Here is a 23,807-nt window from a genome sequence, read left to right as displayed (position 1 = left end):
TTAGCTTAAGACAGACATAATAAAAATACTGAACTCTATGATTAATAAAATGTCAGAATAACATAACATTACTGCTCCTGTTCTACCATTGTTTGTTCTAATATTGCCAGTGTGTACTAAATGCTAGTCAAAGCATCACATATAGATGGATTCACAATAATTGTTTTTGACTGAATTAAAGAAAATGCTGTTTTTAAGAATTTGTATAACATAAAGAGCATTAAGAAAAATCAGTTGTTGTTTCAAATTACCTTTAAAAAACACGACTAGTGACAACAGACATCTGTTTGGAGGAACAATTAGACAATTTATAAGATCTGTGTAGTCAAACTGTCTCCCTGCACCTTGACCTTCTACACTAACAGAAGAGATGTTTAGTAATAGCATAAAGACATGGTTATATAAAGCCCTCTGCCTGTGGGAAACCAAACAAGTTGTTTAATTTGTTCGTTTACTCATTTGTCCTGGGTTCCTGGTATTCGAACTGGCTCTTACACCAGACCTGATTTTGGTGCTGGTTTTAAAACTGCTTTTGGTACATGTCTTTTGTCAAGTGCCAATGGATTTCTGAAAAAGTTTACATTTCTGTGTGATAGTCTGCCAATTGTCCTACTTGGATTTTACCCACAGCATTTTGATTACTTTTTCGTTAGGGCTGTTAAACAGGTTATAGATTAAGCAGTGGGTTTAAAAACCCTGGACACCTACTTTTCTACCGGTCGTTTTGCCCCTCTTTATTTGAAACCTCCTCTGCCCTGCAAATTATATGGAAGAGATATTTGCTCAGTGTACCTGTTGTAGTAAAAACTCTGAGAGGTAAAGATCGATTCCCTTCCATCAGCCCAAGCAGTGTTATTTCATAGAGTGTAGAGGGCAACAAGTCTTCTATTTTGGCCTTCCTAAAACTTCCAGGTAATGTGATCACTTGAAGCTGCGCTGCTGCGGCTAACGGAGCAACAAGCTCCACCAAAAAGCTGCCAAACACTTCATCAGGCGCCGACCACGTCAGGCTCATGCTTGTGGCAGTAACATTGACCGCGAGGTCGGTTAGGAGCTCCATGCCCGAGCTTTCAGGCTCGGTCCCAGAGATCATCACATCATTATCAGAAGGTGCTTCATTGTTAACATTGTCAACACGTTCAATGTACTCTTCCTCCTCAGCAGACTGGGTTGTTGGGGCTTCTTTGATGCTCAGTGCAAGTATATCTGGAGGTGCTACAGTGAATAAAAGCTGGTTAAATTGTGAATTTCCTACTAGGTTGGTTGATAACTGAAAAAGACCTTGGAGAGAAAAAAATGAGTTAGAATAAGAACAACTTAAATACAGTTTTGAAAATACTTTTCTCCAAGCTGCATGATCTATGCCATTAATGACACTGGAGTCAGTGACATTAAGTTCTTGAAGGCACTGAGTAGCCCACCGCAGTGGAAGTACACAGTTCTCTTCAACTAGTGAAGCCATGCACAGCCACTTAGGTTCCTTCTACTCTGAACAAACACTGTAGAGTCAGTTTGATGGATGACATGCGAGTGATGTACTATCTTTTCTTCTGACTGTCAGAGAATTATTACATTATGTGAATGGAAGTAAAGAGATGAATTAAGTAGCTAAAAGTGCAGTGAACAGGAAAAGTATTCACACCCCTTGAACTCTTTGACATTTTTTCACATTACAGCCACAACCTTCAGTGTATTTTATTAGGATTTTATGTTCTATTCTATTTATAGATCAACATAATTTTGAAATGTTTTTATACAAGAAATCTGGCAAATGTGGCATACATATGTCTCAGCCATCATGAGTCAAGACTTTGTAGAGCCTCCTTCCATTGCATTACAGCTGCCAGTCTTTTGGGGTCTCTCGATCAGCACAGCTCACTCCTCTGTGTAAAATATCTCAAGCTCAGTCAGATTGAATGGATGGAGTCTGAAAACATAAATTTTCAAGTCACGCTACTAATTGTCAATTTTATTTAGTTACTGATTTAGATTGGACCATTCATGAATAGATTTAGACTGATTTAGAGTGGACCATTCTAACACATGAATATGTTCAGAGCAAACTACGTTTGCTTTGTCTCCTGCATTGTTTTTACAAACTGCAACTGGGACGTCTTCTGGCCTTTCAGCGTAGGACAGATCTGTGGAGCGTACAACCAACAGAAAACTGCAAAGATTCAAGAGGTATGGATACTTTAGCAACGTACAGTAGTAGCACAAGGCCTCCTTGCAGTAAAATAGTTGCATTAACAGCAACATCCTGCCTTAGTAGGAAAATCCTGGCAGATGAAAAACAGGATGGGTTCTTTGGCCTTTTGGAAAAAAACATGTTCAAGCGGTTACTTTAGATGCAATATTCTGTTCTTATGAACGCATGCAAAAGCTATTGTGAGCACACAGCTTGTCTATGAAACAGAAGGTCTGCTTCGTAATGAGAAACTGTGAAAATGTGTTCTCTTTAGCAAAACCGTGTACCTGTCACTGCAACAGCTTCATGTTGTGCGGGTCCCTGGCTACTCTTTATTCCAAACAACTCAGTTTGATATTCTGCTGATGGCTTCAGGCCACTGATTCTAGCCACATGGGAATCTCCAGCAGGTTGAACCTCTCTCCCATTCCATAATCTCTGAGTGTCCTTATACTGAACAGCAATATTGTCATAGGCACTGTGAGTTTTTAGCTTCCAAGAGAGGTCAAATCCATCAGATGCAATGTCCGAGACAGTTGGCTGTCCATGCTCGTCCTCGGGCTCTGTCTCAGAAATCTGGGACTCAGGTGGGTCTAAAATTACAGAGCTACCAACATTGTCCTCTGAGACAGTAACAGGCCTTTGTTCATGGTCGTCCAAGGCTGCTAAATAAAAAGTGAAAGTGGCTACAAAGAAAAAAAAAAAGGCACAAATCCAGACAGAATGACATCTTATCTTTGGTGCATCTAGTACATTTATGTATGTTTTTAAAAATGTAAACCATAAATATATATATATACTTAAGCCCTTTAAAATCCAAAAGAGCATCAAGATAACAATTCATGTTTTATGTTTTCTCACAGTTGCATAATGTGATTCTTTTAAATAACGTTCATACTGGCTGTAAAATTTGACATGTATTCGGGTAACTCCGAATAGGTGCCCACCCACCTGTGGATGCTGACAGGTAGATAGGCCTGCTCCTCTTGTGTCCCCTCTCTGCAGCCAAAGTGAGTGTGTAGTTCATACCCGCAATCAGGTTGGACAGAACGTATGTGGTTGCAGAAGATGGGATCTCCACCTCTTCAGCCTGGCCATCTCTGGGCATGTACGTCAGCCTGTAGCCACTGACCTTAGCCTGAGGTTTCTGCCAGCTGACGGTGAGAGACGTCTCTGTGGACCTGACTTCTTTGAAATCTTTGGGGGGATCAAGGTCTAACAGAAGGCACACAAAGCAGCTCAAGTAAAAACAAAACTCATCATTTCTAACTTTTGTTGATGTTCTCGTACCTAATCATGAGTTATTGGTCCTAACACAAGCTTTATCTCCACTTGTATCAACAGAACATTCTGTGTATTTATGAAGGAGTGTTTGGACAGCTGTGTGGCTGCTTCTCTCACCAGTTGCTGCATTTGTAGTTGCAGGGAGGCTCTCCCTTTCATTCTTCACAGCTGTAACACCCACCCCATACTCTGTGCCTGGCTTCAGCCCTGCAGCACAAACAGATGGAAGTTAAATGACTATAAGGTGAGCAAAATGAACCTCTGGGAGTCACACTGTTTTTCATACTGACCGGTGATGGTGGCCTGCGTGGTGTGTCCCGATCCTCGTGGGAAGGCTCTCTCACCATGAGTGGAACCAGAGATGGGGCTGTATTTCACTCGATAACTGCTGACATCAGCTTGACTGTTGGTCCACTCCAGAGTGATGCTGTCATCGGTTTGAGACACAGCCTGCGCGCCTGTGGGGGCATCCAGTCCTGAGGGGGAAAAACATCTTCATGCTGATACTTTGGTCCTTTCCAATTAACCAAATGAAAATGAATATAAATCTGCTTTAATGTATCATAGTCCATACAGATATCTTACTGTCCAAGTTTGGAACGCATTGTTGTTGCTTTTATTTTAGCAGTTGCTGATAAACTAAACTAAAAGTAAAGTCCAATGTCCCACCCATGAGTCTAATGCATCAATAGGGCTTTGTCTGCATCTGCTGGCCTTCACTCACTGTTTTGACTGACCTATGGATGCTCCTGTAACACTATTAGTCTGGGAATGATGCCCAAATGTTTCCCATCTGAGAACAATTCTAAAAATGACGCCTCTTTGCAAATCAAATCTTTGGTCTGGGTGTTTGTGCTGAATTACTTTTAAATAGGATCCTTCTCTCTGGGTGCAAAATACTTCTTTCAGTGAATGTTTGCTATGAAAAATATGAAAAATGGACAAAGAACCCCTCATGACGACTACAAAATCGAGGCACGTGACATCGCCCGGTACGGCGGAACCGGGGTCCCACCCTGGAGCCAGGCCTGGGGTCGGGACTCGTCGGAGATTGCCTGGTGGCTGGGTTGCTCCTCGCGGGACCCGGCCGGGCCAAGCCCGAATGAGAGACACGAGACCATCCCCCAGTGGGCCCACCACCTGCAGGGGGAACCGTGAGGGACCAGTGCAAAGAGGATTGGGCGGCGGACAAAGGTGGAGACCTCGGCGGCACGATCCCCGGATGCTTAGGCTGGCTATAGGGACGTGGAATGTCAATTTGCTGGGGGGGAAGAAGCCTGAGCTGGTGCGGGAGTTCGAGAGATATGGACTAGAAATAGTCGGGCTCACCTCCACGCACATTGTAGGCTCATGAACCCATCTCCTCGAGAGGGGCTGGACTCTCTTCTACTCTGGAGTGGCCCACGGGGAGAGGGACGGGCTGGGGTGGGTTTGCTTTTCGCCCCCCAGCTTAGCCGTCTAGTGTTGGGGTTTACCCCAGTGGATGAGAGGGTCGCACCTTGCGCCTTCGGGTTGGGGAGATGTCTCTGACTATCATTTCAGCCTACGGGCCGAGTGGTAGTGCGGAGTACCCGGCCTTCTTGGCGTCCCTGTCGGGGGTGCTGGATAGTGCCCCTCCCGGGTACTCCATTATTCTGCTAGGGGACTTCAACGCCCACGTGGGAAACGACAGTGACACCTGGAGAGGTGTGATAGGGAGGAATGGCCTCCCCGATCTGAATCCGAGCGGTGTTTTGTTATTGGACTTCTGTGCTAGTCACGGATTGTACATAATGAACACTTGGCACCAGGATACCCTAGGCAGGAGGTCAATGATCGACTTTGTTGTCGTATCATCAGACCTTCGGCTGTATGTTTTGGACACTCGGGTAAGGAGAGGGGCTGAGCTGTCCACTGATCACCACCTGGTGGTGAGTTGGATCCGCTGGGGGAGGAAAAAGCCGGACAGACTTGGCAGGCCCAAGCGCATAGTGAGGGTCTGCTGGGAACATCTGGCGGACCCCTTGGCCAGGGATGTATTCAACTCTCACCTCCGGGAGAGCTTTGACCAGATTCCGAGGGATGTTGGAGACATACAGTCCGAGTGGACCATGTTCTCCACATCTGTTGTCGATGCTGCCGCCCGTAGCTGCGGCCGTAAGGTCTGCGGTACCTGTCACGGCGACAATCCCCGAATCCGGTGGTGGACACCGGCAGTAAGGGACGCTGTCAAGCTGAAGAAGGAGTCCTATCGGCTGTGGTTGGCTTGTGGGATTCCTGAGGCGGTTGACGGGTACCGTGGGGCCAAGCGGGCCGCGGCCCGGGCGGTGGCAGAGGCAATAACTCGGACCTGGGAGGAGTTTGGTGAGGCCATGGAGAAGGACTACCGGTGGGCCTCGAAGCGATTCTGGCAAACCATCCGGCGCCTCAAGAGGGGGAAGCAGTGCTTCGCCAACACTGTTTACAGTTGGGGTGGGGAGCTGCTGACCTCGACAGGGGACATTATCGGGCGGTGGAAGGAGTACTTCGAGGATCTCCTCAATCCTGCCTTCATGCATTCCCTGGTGGAAACAGAGGCTGGGGACTCGGGGTGGACTCTTTCATCACCCAGGCTGAAGTCACCAAGGTGGTTAAAACGCTCCGTGGTGGCAGGGCTTCGGGGTTGGATGAGATCTGCCCTCAGTACTTCAAGTCTCTGGATGTTGTGGGGCTGTCATGGTTGACACGCCTCTTCAACATTGCGTGGCGGACGGGGACAGTGCCTTTGGATTGGCAGACTGGGGTGGTGGTCCCCCCTCATAAGAAGGGTGACTGGAGGGTGTGTTCCAACTACAGGGGGATCACACTCCTCAGCCTCCCTGGTAAGGCCTACGCCAGGGTATTGGAGAGGAGAGTCCGGCCGATAGTTGAACCCCGGCTTCAGGAGGAGCAGTGTGGTTTTCGTCCCAGCCGTGGAACACTGGACCAGCTCTATACCCTCTACAGGGTACTCGAGGGTTCATGGGAGTTTGCCTAACCGGTCCACATGTGTTTTGTGGACCTGGAGAAAGCATTCGACTGTGTCCCTCATGATGCCCTGTGGGGGATGCTCCAGGAGTATGGAATCGGGGCCCTTTAATATGGGCCCTCTGGTCTCTGTACAAGCGGAGCAGGAGTTTGGTTCGCATTGCCGGCACTAAGTCAGACCTGTTCCCGGTGCATGTTGGACTCCGGCAGGGCTGCCGTTTGTCACCGGTCCTGTTCATAACTTTTATGGACAGGATTTCTAGGCGCAGCCATGGTCTGCAGGGGGTCTGGTTTGGGGACCAGGGGATTTCGTCTCTTTTTGCAGATGACGTGGTCCTGCTGGCCCCCTCTAGCCAAGACCTACAGCATGCACTGGGGCGGTTCGTAGCCGAGTGTGAAGCGGCTGGGATGAAGATCAGCTCCTCCAAGTCCGAGGCCATAGTTCTCGGCCAGAAAAGGGTGGCTTGTCCTCTTCAGGTTGGAGGGGAGTTCCTGCCTCAAGTGGAGGAGTTTAAGTATCTCGGGGTCTTGTTCACGAGTGAGCGAAGAATGGAGCGGGAGATCGACAGACAAATCGGTGCGGCTGCCACAGTAATGGGGGCGCTGTGCTGGTCTGTTGTGGTGAAGAGAGAGCTGAGTCGAAAAGCGAAGCTCTCGATTTACAGGTCGGTCTATGTTCCTACCCTCACCTATGGCCATGAACTTTGGGTCATGACCGAAAGAATGAGATCCCGGATACAAGCGGCTGAAATGACCTTCCTCCGTAGGGTGGCCGGGCACTCCCTTAGAGATAGGGTGAAGAGCTCGGCCATCCGGGAGGGGCTCGGAGTAGAGCCGCTGCTCCTCCACATCGAGAGGAGCCAGTTGAGGTGGCTCGGGCATATATACTGGATGCCTCCTGGACGCCTTCCTCGGGAGGTGTTCCAGGCACGTCCCACCGGGAGGAGGCCCAGGGGACAGCCCAGGGGACAGCCCAGGACACGCTGAAGGGACTATGTCTCTTGGCTGGCCTGGGAACGCCTTGGGCTCCCCTTGGAGGAGCTAGAGGAGGTGTCTGGGGAGAGGGACGTCTGGGCGTCTCTGCTGAGACTGCTGCCCCCGCGACTCGGTCCCGGATAAAGCGGAAGACGACGAGTACGACAACGACAAAAAATTGGAACAAATATGCTTTGCTTATTTGATTATTAATATTTGTCATTGATCCTTTACACAATTGTTCACCCAAAAATATGGATAGTATAAATGTGATTTTCGAATAAGGAATGTTTGTCCCAAATGACTTAATGATTCAGATCATTGATAATAGTACACAGTAAAAATTCATAATTAAAATCAGTGCTATATATTTGCTTGAATAATCAGAGGCTTTAAAGTGCAGTAATTTATGTCTAATTTAATCACTGCCCACATTTATTCATTTACTGCATTTTTTGGTGTTTTTAATCGTATTTTTATTTATTGAGCATTTATTTATTTCTGTATATATTCTTAATTATGGCAGGATTGGTCCTCCAGAACATGTAAGCAGAAAACTACAACAGCCAATATCGTGTCTTTTTCACAGTAAATGTTATAGTAAAGAACAACATTTAGATTGGTACAGAAAATCGAAGATCATTGACTCAATAAAATAATGAGCACCACTTTGTCTTGTAAGCCACGTACATGAAAATAAACCTGGATTTTTAAAAATTGGTTGTGCAAAATGCAGCCCTATGGCTTGCTGTGGCTGTTGCTAACCCCACAACAGGAGTGAGGAGTGAAGTTTTTTCAGGGGCCCTGATACTGATCATTTAAATATGCCACGACCAGATCCAATTCCTGGAATCTGACTGTTATCAAGTATCAACTAAAATGTTGTGGCTATTATTACTAAACTCCCACCTGTAGTAAACGTTGTAGTGGCAGGGTCACTGGTTGTCTCTCCACGCCTTGAGATAATCGACACAATATACTCTGTGTCTGGTCTTAGACTGTCTATGTTGTATTGTTTGTCTGGTGGGGAAACGTCCACTGTGGTTTCATCTGATGGGTCAGAGCTGGGCATATAAAACAAGGTGATCCTGTCCACCGGAGCCACCGGCAGAAACCAGGTGATCAGAGCCGAGGAGTCCGTGACATCCTTCACCTCCACCTGCCCGGGACCATCAGTCTCTGGGGTACAAAATTAGGGAAGAGAGCAATATTTAAAAAAATATGTGGCATCTTATGAAGCCAAAGAAATCTCCATTCGTAAAGAACGAAAAAAAGGCATTATGAATAAACGACAAAATATATCTCAAAATATTTAAATGGTACTGTGTACTTTGCCTCAAAGGAAAGTAAATCATTGATAACAGACATAACCTGACTTCTGCCAAACAAAGGAAAAACTTTGAGCAAAACAGGAAAGGCTGTTGGAAATATAAGTGATTCTCTTTCACTCTGGCCTCATGTTTACTACCTGCTAAATCTCCCGTGTTAACATGTAGAGTCCTTCATATTTTAGATCCAGAGTTAAAAGAAGCCGTTGTAGGTTGTCGTATTTAAAGCTTTGAGATCTCTTTTATCAGTTATTTCTGGGAGTTGTGTCAAGTTTCAACCTACCCAAATAAATGACATCAGTTATGAAATGTGGGGATCCAGAAATCCAGGGGCCTCCCTCACAGCAAACCTGAAAACTAAATGACTTTGCCAGACACACAACTGAAAATGTTTGGCCTGGCAGGCTGCAGAGATTGCATAAGGGTCTTGGAGTACAGGGGTTGGACAATGAAACTGAAACACCTGTCATTTTAGTGTGGGAGGTTTCATGGTTAAATTGGACCAGCCTGGTAGCCAGTCTTCATTGAATGCACCAGTAAGAGCAGAGTGTGAAGATTCAATTAGCAGGGTAAGAGCACAGTTTTGCTCAAAATATTGAAATGCACACAACATTATGGGTGACATACCAGAGTTCAAAAGAGGACAAATTGTTGGTGCACGTCTTGCTGGTGCATCTGTGACCAAGACAGCAAGTCTTTGTGATGTATCAAGAGCCACGGTATCCAGGGTAATGTCAGCATACCACCAAGAAGGACGAACCACATCCAACAGGATTAATTGTGGACGCAAGAGGAAGCTGTCTGAAAGGGATGTTCGGGTGTTAACCCAGATTGTATCCAAAAAACATAAAACCACGGCTGCCCAAATCACGGCAGAATTAAATGTGCACCTCAACTCTCCTGTTTCCACCAGAACTGTCCGTCGGGAGCTCCCCAGGGTCAATATACACGGCCGGGCTGCTAGCCAAACCTTTGGTCACTCATGCCACTGCCAAACGTCGGTTTCAATGGTGCAAGGAGCCCAAATCTTGGGCTGTGGACAATGTGAAACATGTATTGTTCTCTGATGAGTCCACATTTACTGTTTTCCCCACATCTGGGGAGTTACGGTGTGCAGAAGCCCCGAAGAAGCGTACCACCCAGACTGTTGCATGCCCAGAGTGAAGCATAGGGGTGGATCAGTGATGGTTTGGGCTGCCATATCATGGCATTCCCTTGGCCCAATACTTGTGCTAGATGGGCGCGTCACTACCAAGGACTACCGAACCATTCTTGAGGACCATGTGCATCCAATGGTCCAAACATTGTATCCTGAAGGCGGTGCCGTGTATCAGGATGATAATGCACCAATGCACACAGCAAGACTGGTGAAAGATTGGTTTGATGAACATGAAAGTGAAGTTGAACATCTCCCATGGCCTGCACAGTCACCAGATCTAAATATTATTGAGCCACTTTGGGGTGTTTTGGAGGAGCGAGTCAGGAAACGTTTTCCTCCACCAGTATCACGTAGTGACCTGGCCACTATCCTGCAAGAAGAATGGCTTAAAATCCCTCTGACCACTGTGCAGGACTTGTATATGTCATTCCCAAGTCAAATTGACACTGTATTGGCTGCAAAAGGAGGCCCTACACCATACTAATAAATTATTGTGGTCTAAAACCAGCTGTTTCAGTTTCAGTTTCATTGTCCAACCCCTGTATGTCATAACATCAAGTATCGGGTCTCCGAGCAATAAAAAATGTCAACAAGCAGAGAATAAGGGCTAAAAGCACCAGTTAAACAGATGAAAATTTACAACCATGATATAGCTTCATGAGCTAATCAGAACCAGCAGGGATTTCCTGTTGTAACTCTTTTCATTATTATGGAATTTTGCTCAGTGACATTAATTTATTTTTATTTCTATCAATCTGTGAAGTACAAAAGCCCTGAAAGGCAAGTGAGAAAAATATCTACATTAGAATATTCACAAGTTGTTTTGTTTTTGTCTTTTCTGCCCTGAAAGGCAATTGAGAAAAAATATTTTTGACAGGTTAATTTTTCCAAGTGTTTGTCCTTGTAATACTTCGCTTTCGCTCTGCCACTAGAGGCACTGGAATTCAACCGCCAGCCTTCACTAATAGCTGGATTGTTCAAATGGATGGTTTCCAAGAACCAATGTCCCATTTTCTAAAGGAGATTGTTGTAAAGTAAAAATAAAACACAGTAAAAGCAAACAAATAGTGTATGTTTTGGCCATGCTATGTTGTTATTATACCAAGCTTCTATATTTATGTTTGATATAGATTTAACTAAAGTATTGATCAAGGATATCTGCTCTTTCTTGGGACCAAGACTGTATCTTGCAAATGACCTGAAAACTTGATGTCAGTACATGCTTACCATAACTTGTCACAATAAATTTTAAAGGTGTATGACCAGGAAGAAAATAAAATATGAACCCTTTAATGATTTCTATATGTTTTTATTTGTTTACGTATTTACATTTTGGTGACAACAGCTGAATAAAAAACTCCTGGGAAAATAAACATTTCTTTTACAAGTGGGAAAAAACAAATTAGTTGAAAGAGCAGTCATGGTGGGCAATTGTCATTTGTTCGGCAGATATCCTTGATCAATACTGTCCTTAATTCTACTTAATTCTATATAGCACATAAATATAGAAGCTTGGTATGATAACAACATAGCACGGCCACAAAATACACTATTTTTGTGCTTTTACTGTATTTTATTTTACTTTATAACAATGTCATTTAGAAAATGGGACATTGGGTCTTGGAAACCATCTATTTGAACAATACAGCTGTTAGTGAAAGCTGGTGGTTTAATTTCAGTGCCTCTAGTGACAGAGCAACGTATTTGTCTCACTTGCCTTTCAGGGCAGAACACACTCTTCTGTAGTGAAGAGTGCTGGTAACTTCAGACTTTCAATACGGGCCAGAGAGCTGTTTATAATTCTGAGCTATTTTCTCTAAATTATTAAATGTTTGGACTCATGAGGATGTTAGACCTGCTGTTTGCTGAGAACCTACTGGTGGTGACAGTTCTGGATGTTTGGGGTCCTCTGGTGTTGTTCTTTACAATGTTGAGGGAGACCTCATACTCCTGTCCTGGTCCAAGCTCAGACTGGAGGAACTCGTTTTGGGAGGTTGGAAGGGTACTAACAACATTTCCATTTTCTTCTTTCTGCTGAGACACATGAAGCATTAGAATAAAAGAAACATATGCTGCACAGAAAATGCGCCTGAGCTTAAATTCAGCAGTTAAATAATTAGATTTGTTAGGAGATCAGTTTATCCAACTACTATAGGGCCTAATAAAACTAGAACCAATATTCAGCTCTGGGGTTACCTCAGATGGTTGATGTACCGTAGATCCAAAAGAGTTAGGACGCAAACACCAACAGTCAGGCAATTTTGAAAGAAACAATTTGACCAAATCACAGAATATTTAAGTCTAACAAAATCAAGAGGGAACCCAAATAAGACAAGCTTGTCCATTCCTAGATAAGACAAAGCAGTTCCACAGGACTATAGAGCCTTCACCATAGGAAAAGTGTTCTTTCCACAGTTGGAGATATTTTGCTACAACAACAAAGGTGCACTAACTTCCACAGTTGGTGGCAAAGAAAGATTTGGTTCATCTTTGATATATTTGAGAAAACTGCTGCTGTGTTTTTGGTCTTCTTCAACTGCCATTGCACTGGGAACCATAATGGCTCAGTATGCAGAGGGTCATTTATGTGTAAGACTTGTTCTCCCTGTGTATGCGTGGGTTCTCTCCGGGTACTCCATCGCCCTCCCACAGTCCAAAAACATGACTGTAGGTTAACTGATTTCTCTAAATTGCTCTTAGATGTTAATCTGTGTGTGCATGGTTGTTTGTCCTGTGTGTCTCTGTGTTGCCCTGTGATGGACTGGCTACTTGTCCAGGGTGTACCTCGCCTCTCGCCCGTAGATGGATGGATGTTCTTGTGTTGTTTTCATAGTGTGGCATAAGTTAGCTTTATTTAATAAATGCTTGACAGGAAAGGGGGAGTACTAAAACAAACAAAGGTTAAGACATGCAATACATGATACAAAACATTTTTATACTCATACCCATAAATTGGAATCATGCTGTATTATCTGATGCTGGTGACTTAAGGGTGTAAACAGCCTCATTTTTTGTGTTTTTATGTGGAGCTGCTTTAGTTTTTACCTATCCTTCCAAGTAAAAAAGGCTGATACTGATTTCTAGGTCTCACATCTAAGAAGGCATCTAACAGCAAGACAGCAGAAGAAACGTAAAGGTCAGAAAAAGGACAGCCTATTTAAAGTGGAGTAAAAGTCAGCAGAGGATAGAAAATCAAAAGCTCAGACTTATCAGCTAGCACAGTCATTTCCATTCGAAGCATGTCTGCTTCAGATTTCTTGTAGCGGGTTTAGCCACAGTTCTCTGACATCTATATTTCCCCTAAGTGAGGTTTTTTAATGTCAAAGCAAATGTAATGGTTAGCGCTGAAATACATTTTTTATGCTGAAGTTTTGAAAAAGCTGGCACAGCTTATTACCTCTCACTTTTTGCATAAAGGTTATTACACAGGCAGAAAAGTCTTAAGAGAAGGGTCGGGTATACTAACCGTGTTGCGAAAATAAATCTCCCAATTGTCAAAGGAAATGTCCAGCTGGTCCCAGACAACCTCTACAGAGGTTTCTCTTACTGATTTGAATCTCAAACCTTCTGGCTGTGGGAGATCTGCCAAGATGGAGGAAAAAGAGTTATGTTATTTTTCAGCTGGAGGTTAGTCTTAGTCACTAACACTGAAAAAATTGTGACATACCTGTAGCGACTCTTGCGCTGACAGGAATGCTCTTTTTGTTGCTCAGGACAGCATAGACGCTGATCAGGTACTCAATGCCAGGTTCAAGCTCTTTAATGGTGGCAGCAGTTTTATCTCCAGGAACAATGAAGTCCATTAAGAGACCCCCTGGACTGGTGGGAACGTACGTGATGACGTACTCTGTGACCAACATCTCATTGTTCCAAGACAAATCAACAGTGTCTGTGCTGACCTCACCAACAGTCAGGTCCTTTGGAGGGGACACTGAAAACAAGGATAAAAGGATATTAATCTTGAGCTTTCAGATAGTTTCTTATGCCTTGAGTCAGTGAATATCCACCATGTGGCAGTAATGCAAACTCCAGAGCTACATCTGGCTGTGGTGTGAAACCACACTCAAAATCAACACATCCAGAGCAGAAAACTGCAGCACACAAACCAAAATCGTCTTTTACATTCACCAAAATAGCATCCCACAGGATTAATGAGTTGTGACTTTTGAGTAGAAGGAAATTACATCACCTTGAATTTGCTTTTAAAGTACTTCAAGTTAACACATGGAAACTCACAGGAACTTAACAGCCAAATCTTACTGTGTGTATTTTATTACTGGGAGCCTCTTACCTTCGGAGCAGTCTTCTCCGATGTACCCCTCATCACAGAAACACTGACCACTGACACACCGACCTTTGTCATGGCAGTTGTTGATGCAACTCAGTTCTGCACAGCTCTCCCCTTCATATCCAATCTCACATATGCACCTCCCATCGACGCAGCGCCCCCTGTTGTTGCAGTAGTCTAGACAAATGATCACAGAGCAGTCATCTCCTGTGTAGCCCTGCTGACAGATGCACTTGCCATTGAGACAGTAACCCCGTGCCAGGCAGTCATTGGGACAAGCTTTCTGACTGCAGTCTTCTCCTCTAAACCCTTCGTCGCAAACACATTGCCCATCAACGCACCGGCCACGATTTCTGCAGTTGTTTGGACAGCTCAGCTGACTGCAGTCCTCACCGACGAAGCCTACATGGCACACACAACGTCCTTCAATGCACTCTCCACGGCCGTAGCAATTTGACGGGCAGGTGCGTATGCTGCAGTCTTCACCGGCAAAGCCTTCGTCGCAGACACACTGCCCGTTCACACAGTGCCCCTTTTGCAGACAGTTATTTGGACAGGAAAGCTCAGAACAGTCATCTCCATGGAAGCTGACATCACAAGAACACCTTCCATTTATGCACTGACCTCTGTTGTTGCAGTTATTCAGACATGCAAGCTGGCTGCAGTCCTCACCTTGATACCCTGATTCACAGATGCACATCCCATTAAAGCATGTTCCTCTGCCATTACAGTCATTCAGACAGGTTAGCTGAGAGCAGTCTTTGCCACTGTACCCCGCAGTGCATACACATTTCCCATCAACACAGAAACCATTGCCACGGCAGTTATTGGGGCAAGAATGTTCTCCACAATCTTCCCCACTAAATCCTTCATCACAATAGCAGGTGCCATTCACACAGCGTCCACGGTCGTAGCAGTCTTTGGGACAGATGAGTTCAGAGCAGTCAAAGCCAGTCCAAGGTTCATCACACACGCAGTCTCCATCCTCACAGCGACCGCGGCCCAGGCAGTTGTTCAAGCAGCGGCTTTGCGAGCAGTCTTCACCAAAGAAACCATCCGAACAGACACAAATGCCTCCCACACATTGACTGTGGGCTCTGCAATCCATAGGGCAGGTCTTGAGGGCACAGTCTTCTCCAGTGAAGCCCTTGTAGCACTCACATTTTCCATCCACACAGAGGCCACGGTCATGGCAGCTTGCTGGACATTCGGCCTCAGTGCAGTTGGGTCCCTTCCAGCCAGGATCACATATGCAGCCACAGGTTTCAGCGCTGTACTTTCCATGGCCGTTGCAGTACGGTTTTGTTCCTAACTCACCTATAAAGAAGAATAGAATATGAAGAAATTGATGCCTTGTAGAATATCACATCACCTTGGCATAACATTTCACCACAAGGTATAATGAAAGGTAATTCATAAGATGTTTGGGTTTATTTGACAGAAAAGGTTTCACTCCAACAATGAAAGCACTCCAAGCACAGATGAAACAGATGAATGAAACAGATGTAACTCCTACTTAAGAAGACTCAGAGGATTAATCGGGGTTATAGCAGAACTCTTTTCAGTGTAAAAAATTATATAAATACAGGATTCTATTTATTTGTTGGCTGAGAGACCTACCTGTAAGCTGTTCACTGCTGCATTGATGCCTCAAAGCTGAAACTTCTCCTTCAAGCATCTCCAGCCGGCTCACGAGGTCCTTCAAGCCTGGAAAGTCATCGGTACAACTGCAGGCCTGCCGAGGTATGTTGATGCGATGGGTGAACACAATCTGGTTTTCCCCATTGACTGTATGTTCGGTGACATGGTGGCCTGGAGGGTCTGCTGCTATTTCTTTGGGATAGTGCTGTGTGTCCTCTGGTGCCTCCAGGTCCACAGAGCACAGGGAACTTGCAGAAACATTGATGTTATAAATGTGGCTGAAAACCACAGGCTGGCCTGCGCTGGGAAGGGTGACATTGTGTTCTGTAGGGGGAGAAAGAGTCTGTCGTTGATGGGGCAGGATTTTCTTGAGAAGACCAGCATTTGATAAGCTGATCAAAGTAATCAGAAGAAGGCAGCCCAGAAGACTTTGCGTGCCCATGCTAGATGTAGGGCAATGTACTGGTGAAAAAAATATCTGTTTAAACCTCTGGCTTGAAGGGCAATCCTGGTTACAGGGAACAATCTAGAGGGATCAAAAGAAAAAAAACTGTTTAAGGCAAAGGTAAGGTGCAATTAAGTAAATTATTTTTGGTACAATCTCAGCATTATGACATGCCTAGATGGCAGAGGCCAACAGTAGCCTTGTTGTATTATGATAAACTGCTATTATTGTAAGAATGATGGTTCTAACTACATAATATTAATTTCAGGGAAATGTGGAGCAGACTGATATCCCACACGTCACAATAAGCATGGGAGATTCCATATCTATATGAATTTATGTGGCATTGGAAGTCAAATAAAATAAAACTAAACAAGTAGCAATGATTAATTAGCCTATTATATCATATTTATCTATAGAACATTTGTAATTTTCTCAAAATGTGAAGGTTGTCCTCTTTTCCAGTTTTCCAAAATCACAATGAAGCAGCAAATTTGTTTTGCTGACATATGCCTTGGAAAGTTATCTATAGCTTGACAGACATATTTTTAAAATGTTTCTGAATTCTCACAGGTAAAATTTCAGAAGTCAATGCAGAAAAGAAAACTGGAGAACTTCAAATAGTGTTACATTGTGGAAAATAAAATTTGATGTAAATAAGAGGTGTTACTCTGCAACATGTGACAGACAAAAACAGTTAAGGGAAAGGTTTTCAGTCCACCACAAGGTTTTAATATGCAAACAATATCCACCTATTACTTTGTAAAACATCCTTACTTGTATGTTTTAAAGACTGTTGGATCAGTGAATCAGTAACCAATGTTTCTCACCTGGTAAAGTGAGCTAAGCAGAGACCTCCGCAATGTTTGCACATCATATATGCAGAGCCTGCATTTCTTTTACCATAAATTAATATCACTTTCTGCTGTACACTGTCTCTGCCAGCCTATAGTTGGCTATCAATGTAAAAAAAAAAACAGAGACAAACTATTTTAAAAATATCTTTCAAGCATTCTTGAAATTGTTACGCATCCCTCAAAAAGTCTCAAGACGAAAGAATCCACAGCTGTGCTGGCGGATTCAATTCAATTCAATTTAATTCAGTTTTATTTATATAGCGCCAATTCACAACACATGTTGTCTCAAGGCACTTCACAACAGTCAGGTACATACATTCCAATTAATCCTAACCATTGAACAGTCGGAGTTAGCTTTTTATTCAAATTGGATAAAAAGTTTTTCTATCTAAGGAAACCCAGCAGATTGCATCCAGTCAGTGACTTGCAGCATTCCCTCCTCCTGGATGAGCATGTAGAGATAGTGGACAGTCACTGGCGTTGACTTTGCAGCAATCCCTCATACTGAGCATGCATGTAGCGACAGTGGAGCGGAAAAACTCCCTTATAACAGGAAGAAACCTCCAGCAGAACCAGAACCAGGCTCAGTGTGAGCAGCCATCTGCCACGACCGACTGGGGGTTTGAGAGAACAGAGCAGAGACACAAAAAGAACACAGAAGCACTGATCCAGGAGTACTTTCTATGGGAAGGAAAAGTAAATGTTAATGGATGTAGCTCCTTTAGTTGTCCCACCTAGAAAGAAAGAGCAGATAAACTCTGAGCCAGTTTTCAAGGTTAGAGTCTGAAAGAGAGCACATAGAGTTTGTTACAGTTAAGCTCAGTCAATCGCCATGTCTAGGAGAGAGAAAGGGTTAAACACTGAAAGACAGGGCCATGTGGATCATCGGTAGAGGGTGAGCATTAAGTTGTTGCCAGCAGAAGCTCGGACAATTCCTCTCTCCAGAAAGGTGTCACAGGTAGACACAGAGCCAGGCCAGGTGTAGCTTCTAGGAAGAGAATAGAGAGAACAAGGTTAAAAGCTGAAATAACAGCAAATAATGCAAAATTGGAGAGTAGTGTGAGAATGTAGCGAAGAGGGTGAAAGTGGTCATTATGTCCTCCAGCAGCCTAAGCCTATAGCAGCATAACTACACAGATAGTTTCAGTTCAGATTATTTAGTTAAACGGCGCTTATTTACAACAATGTCGTCTCAAGGCACCTCACAAAGGGTCCCACTGATGGTCATTGTTATACTAAAAACCACAAGGATTGGGATACCTCTCTCTGTCAGACTGATCACAACCATCGGAAAAGAGAAGGGGTCACACAGGTAGCAGAAATGGAGGGTGTGTTTGCACCTCAACCATAACTGAGCTGGTTTAGGCTAACCTGACTCCCCCTTACTCCATCCAACAGGGAGGGAGGAAACTAAGCTACTCTAACTATAAGCTTTATCAAAAAGGAAAGTTTTAAGCCTAGCCTTAAAAGTAGACAGGGTGTCTGGATCAACGTCTTTTATGGGCTTCATGCATGCATGTAGAAAAATCTCAGCTGTTTTGTTTCACTGGAGCCTACACTTACAGAAGGGGAAAAGTGTAAAAGATCCTAATTCACTCCATCCACTGATGCACTCACAACCTCTTCAGATGAATTCAACACCTGGGCAATGACAACACCCTAATTTGTAGGAGTCATACGACAAGCGTCTTACTCAGCGTGGGAAGGCCTCCTCAGCTTAGCTTGCAATGAGCTTCCAGCAGTATTTGAGTAATGACAGATGACTAAAAATGGATAGAAAAGCCTGACTGCCCTCTTCTGACTAACTGGACACAGCTTCCATCAGTATTTCAGGTTACATAAGACCCAATGATGATGCAGTGTGAAACATTTTATCCCCAAACTGCCTGCAAATGTCATTGAGGCTGGTTCCTGTGGTCAGCTGTTGTGTCTGGTAGACAGGTTATTCCTTTACAGAGGAGCTGCATCTTGGCAGCGCGTAAGGATTTTGTCATTTCTTTTTTTTTTTGCCTTTGCTCATGCAAACCAATGAAAAATGACTTGCAGACAGAAGGCCAGTACCTGCACTTTAAAAAAAGAGGCACGTTATGCCCCTGGGTTTATTCTGATGAAAGCTTCTGGAAAATCTTGGGATCTTTAACATAAAATAAAAAAATCGCAAGGTTTTGCTGAAGGTTTGCTGCATCTCTGTTACCATGATAGCAAACTTATTTTTGCTTGCCTCTTATAAATTTAAAAGGATCTTATTATACCACAGGGATACAAAAGTCAGAACAATTCCACATAAATTAAAGGCTTTAGTCACAAGAAACCCAAGAAAGCCAAAACCGTGCTTTCCCTACTGCTTCACAGTTCAGCATAAAATGCAAACATAGATCAAGTCAAAATCCACCCCAAGCTATAAATATTTTTAAATATGACATGAAAAATGTCCCATAAAGGTTAGAATAAACCTGTACAATCTCAGCTCTCGTCTATCTGTAAAACCCAACCATTACCAGAGTTTCCTCTGACCCTAAATCAGAATTTTAGAAGACTGATTAAAGTCAGTTCTTGTGCAAAGTGATAGTGCAGATCCTGGAGAATTTTCCTGCTAGGAATCTCAAAGATTTACTGTTAAATAAAGCCAATAGAGAAAAAAAGAGTTTCAGCCGAGATCTTTGAATTTACCTTGTGTGCTGTAAACTGATCACACCATGATGAGTAAATGCTGTTTTCCAAGTTACAAAATGAAACTGATTCTTTAAATAAAACCACTTCTTTGAGTGTTGTCACCATGGTGCCTTTAAACACCTCTCCTCAGTCTAATCTTCTTCTTTTACTGTACTCATCTTTGGCCTCATTTCCCTTTCATCCTGACACTCTTGTCAGTTGTCTGCTGTTCTTTATCTTTAAGAACATATATAAAACAGAGTTGGAGTTTCACAAGTTCTCACACATCTGGTGAGTGGGTTGGGATGAAAATGAAAACTGTAAATCTAAAAACTTGGCTCTGGATACATTTTTGATCTCCTTCTAGAAAATCATACAGCAACAAAGATAATTTGTGGTCTTCAAGGTAAAGAATGAATCCTGTAAAGTCCCCAGGTGGGCTCTCACACATATGTTTGGATGCAGTTCATTCCTGGTTTTGCACTTCATAAGAAAGTAAGCATAACGCAAAAACATGTTTTATTGGATTCACAAATGTCTTACATCTAAAAACTGAATGTATATTGTGTGGCAAATATGGTGAAAGTAACCTTAATCAAGGGCTTTCAGACAACTAATAAAAGGACTCTAGGTAAAAAGAAACGTTAAATAGAATAAGTTCATAAATAAACAAAATATTGACTTTGTAAGAAAACAGCCAATAGCAACAAAGTAATACAAGCAGCAAAAGAGGTGTCGTTTGTGCTTTCTGATTTTAAAGACATGACAAAATGTATATATATTGTATGTATACAATATATATTCGATAGTGCATGAATAGTGCATGAGCTGCATGAATAATTTCATTGCCAACAATAACCTAAATTACATGCAAAACTATTTTTATTATTAATTTAAAATGCAGCGAGAACAAGATGCCAGGAGTCTCATTTTTAGTGTGAATCCAGTGTTCTATAAATTGTACAACCACCGATTTAAATTTTTATTGATTCTGAATGCCATCCTAAGCAGCAACATTGAACTGACCCTAATAATCGTAACAGCAGCCTTGCTCAATGTGTTGCAGTGCTGGCCACACCCACTGCCAAATAATCAGTTAATGTGCATAACTGCTGACCCTCCACCCCTCTGCTACTGCCTCTGCTTTGAACAGAAACGAAGTGAGAGAGACAAGTAGGAAAAACATGACATACAATCAGGAGCCGACTCCGGTCGTTCACTTCTAGGAGCTGGTTTGTTTGCAACTGACACATCAGTAACAGACAGACAGACAGACAGACAGACAGACAGACAGACAGACAGACAGTGCCCATGTCAGTACAAGACTCCATTGTTTACATTTACACCTTCAGACATCTGGAAAAGGTATTCAGTGATGAACCAGACTTGTAGAGGTTCATAATTCTGTCTGATTTCTTTTGATTTTCCATGATGTCACAGAAATGGTAAATAGTCTGAACTTATATAACGCTTTTCCAATCATCCAACCACTCAAAGCCCTTTACACTAGAGCCTCATTCCCCTAATTGCACTCACAAATGTGCACACATTCATACAGTAATTGGTAGGCAACTTGAGGTTAAGTGTCTTGCCCAGAGGCACATTGATATGGAGCAAGAGCAAGCAGGAATCGAACACATCTTTTAGATTGCAAAAAGACTACGCTCTCCAATGAGCCACATTCGCCTAGAAAGAAAACAGTATGTTTTAGGTGTTGGCTTAAATTAACACACATCTGAAGGTCTGCCCCCAATTGAATCAAACTATCACAAGCTTACGAAGCCATTACAATACAGGTGGGTCTTCTAGTGTAGGATTATTAGTGAATGCAAACTTCTGAACCATCCAAAAATTCTCTCTCTCTCATTATTCTGTCATTAAGCATCCATCCACCCTTAGTCCTTGAGTCTCCCAAGAATCTCTACATGTAGCAGGAGGAATCAGACATATACAGGTCCTTCTCAAAATATTAGCATATTGTGATAAAGTTCATTATTTTCCATAATGTCATGATGAAAATTTAACATTCATATATTTTAGATTCATTGCACACTAACTGAAATATTTCAGGTCTTTTATTGTCTTAATACGGATGATTTTGGCATACAGCTCATGAAAACCCAAAATTCCTATCTCACAAAATTAGCATATCATTAAAAGGGTCTCTAAACGAGCTATGAACCTAATCATCTGAATCAACGAGTTAACTCTAAACACCTGCAAAAGATTCATGGGGCCTTTAAAACTCCCAGCCTGGTTCATCACTCAAAACCCCAATCATGGGTAAGACTGCCGACCTGACTGCTGTCCAGAAGGCCACTATTGACACCCTCAAGCAAGAGGGTAAGACACAGAAAAAAATTTCTGAACGAATAGGCTGTTCCCAGAGTGCTGTATCAAGGCACCTCAGTGGGAAGTCTGTGGGAAGGAAAAAGTGTGGCAGAAAACGCTGCACAACGAGAAGAGGTGACCGGACCCTGAGGAAGATTTTGGAGAAGGGCCGATTCCAGACCTTGGGGGACCTGCGGAAGCAGTGGACTGAGTCTGGAGTAGAAACATCCAGAGCCACCGTGCACAGGTGTGTGCAGGAAATGGGCTACAGGTGCCGCATTCCCCAGACCTGGGCTACAGAGAAGCAGCACTGGACTGTTGCTCAGTGGTCCAAAGTACTTTTTTCGGATGAAAGCAAATTCTGCATGTCATTCAGAAATCAAGGTGCCAGAGTCTGGAGGAAGACTGGGGAGAAGGAAATGCCAAAATGCCAGAAGTCCAGTGTCAAGTACCCACAGTCAGTGATGGTCTGGGGTGCCGTGTCAGCTGCTGGTGTTGGTCCACTGTGTTTTATCAAGGGCAGGGTCAATGTAGCTAGCTATCAGGAGATTTTGGAGCACTTCATGCTTCCATCTGCTGAAAAGCTTTATGGAGATGAAGATTTCATTTTTCAGCACGACCTGGCACCTGCTCACAGTGCCAAAACCACTGGTAAATGGTTTACTGACCATGGTATCACTGTGCTCAATTGGCCTGCCAACTCTCCTGACCTGAACCCCATAGAGAATCTGTGGGATATTGTGAAGAGAACGTTGAGAGACTCAAGACCCAACACTCTGGATGAGCTAAAGGCCGCTATCGAAGCATCCTGGGCCTCCATAAGACCTCAGCAGTGCCACAGGCTGATTGCCTCCATGCCACGCCGCATTGAAGCAGTCATTTCTGCCAAAGGATTCCCGACCAAGTATTGAGTGCATAACTGTACATGATTATTTGAAGGTTGACGTTTTTTGTATTAAAAACACTTTTCTTTTATTGGTCGGATGAAATATGCTAATTTTGTGAGATAGGAATTTTGGGTTTTCATGAGCTGTATGCCAAAATCATCCGTATTAAGACAATAAAAGACCTGAAATATTTCAGTTAGTGTGCTATGAATCTAAAATGTGTGAATGTTAAATTTTCATCATGACATTATGGAAAATAATGAACTTTATCACAATATGCTAATATTTTGAGAAGGACCTGTATGTATATATTTATGAATGGTTCCCTACATCTCATAGTAAAAGTGCTTCAAGTGGGTGGAAAAACTAGCAGAGGGCTATGTAAGTGAACTCCATTTACCACTTATTAAGTTCCTTCTGTGACTGTCAAGACTGACATGGGAAGTTTATTTCTCCCATGGCTGTATCTGCAGCTCCTTGGTGAAGCTCCTGCAGCTCATATAGCATACAGAACAGCCGAAAAGCCTACCCTGACCACAACACATGTATAAATCATGCTGTGCATAGTGTGGGCATAGATGTGGGCATAGTGGCCAGCAGGTAGTGACAAATTCTTATGCTGTAAGAAATGAATAATGTCAAAAAAGGCATCTGTAATTAGGAAAAAGCAGAAGCACAAATTGTTCCCAATTCATGTGAATTGTGACAGTATTAGGTCTGCATGACAATGTATGATCGCAGCCTTTTCAGCTGCCTGGTGTTGCTCAGTAAACTTCTGAAGTGGCAT

At 43.4% G+C, this 23,807-nt stretch overlaps 1 protein-coding gene across 8 annotated transcripts in view; it reads right to left on the bottom strand.

Moving 5' to 3' along the window:
• tnca (tenascin Ca) overlaps window positions 1-23,807 on the bottom strand; it is a 71,567-nt gene that overhangs the window by 23,970 nt on the left and 23,790 nt on the right. For 4 of the 8 annotated variants that reach the window (XM_047372775.1, XM_047372781.1, XM_047372776.1 and 1 more), the window contains 11 exons: window positions 15,828-16,374; window positions 14,211-15,524; window positions 13,587-13,850; window positions 13,386-13,501; window positions 11,797-11,950; window positions 8,342-8,611; window positions 3,763-3,948; window positions 3,590-3,679; window positions 3,140-3,403; window positions 2,476-2,874; window positions 793-1,215 (listed from right to left, as the gene is read on the bottom strand). In XM_047372775.1, the coding sequence (XP_047228731.1) occupies window positions 793-1,215; window positions 2,476-2,874; window positions 3,140-3,403; window positions 3,590-3,679; window positions 3,763-3,948; window positions 8,342-8,611; window positions 11,797-11,950; window positions 13,386-13,501; window positions 13,587-13,850; window positions 14,211-15,524; window positions 15,828-16,290 (3,943 nt within the window). In that variant the 5' untranslated portion in view covers window positions 16,291-16,374. The remainder of the gene's footprint in view (window positions 1-792; window positions 1,216-2,475; window positions 2,875-3,139; window positions 3,404-3,589; window positions 3,680-3,762; window positions 3,949-8,341; window positions 8,612-11,796; window positions 11,951-13,385; window positions 13,502-13,586; window positions 13,851-14,210; window positions 15,525-15,827; window positions 16,375-23,807) is intronic. The other 4 variants (XM_047372778.1, XM_047372780.1, XM_047372782.1 and 1 more) reach the window with 2 other exon arrangements.

This window comes from Girardinichthys multiradiatus, chromosome 8 (genome assembly GCF_021462225.1).
Source record: "Girardinichthys multiradiatus isolate DD_20200921_A chromosome 8, DD_fGirMul_XY1, whole genome shotgun sequence".
NCBI classification, from domain to species: Eukaryota; Metazoa; Chordata; class Actinopteri; order Cyprinodontiformes; family Goodeidae; genus Girardinichthys; species Girardinichthys multiradiatus.
Note: the sequence above shows the minus strand (reverse complement) of the source record. Positions and strands in the feature narration are given on the sequence as shown.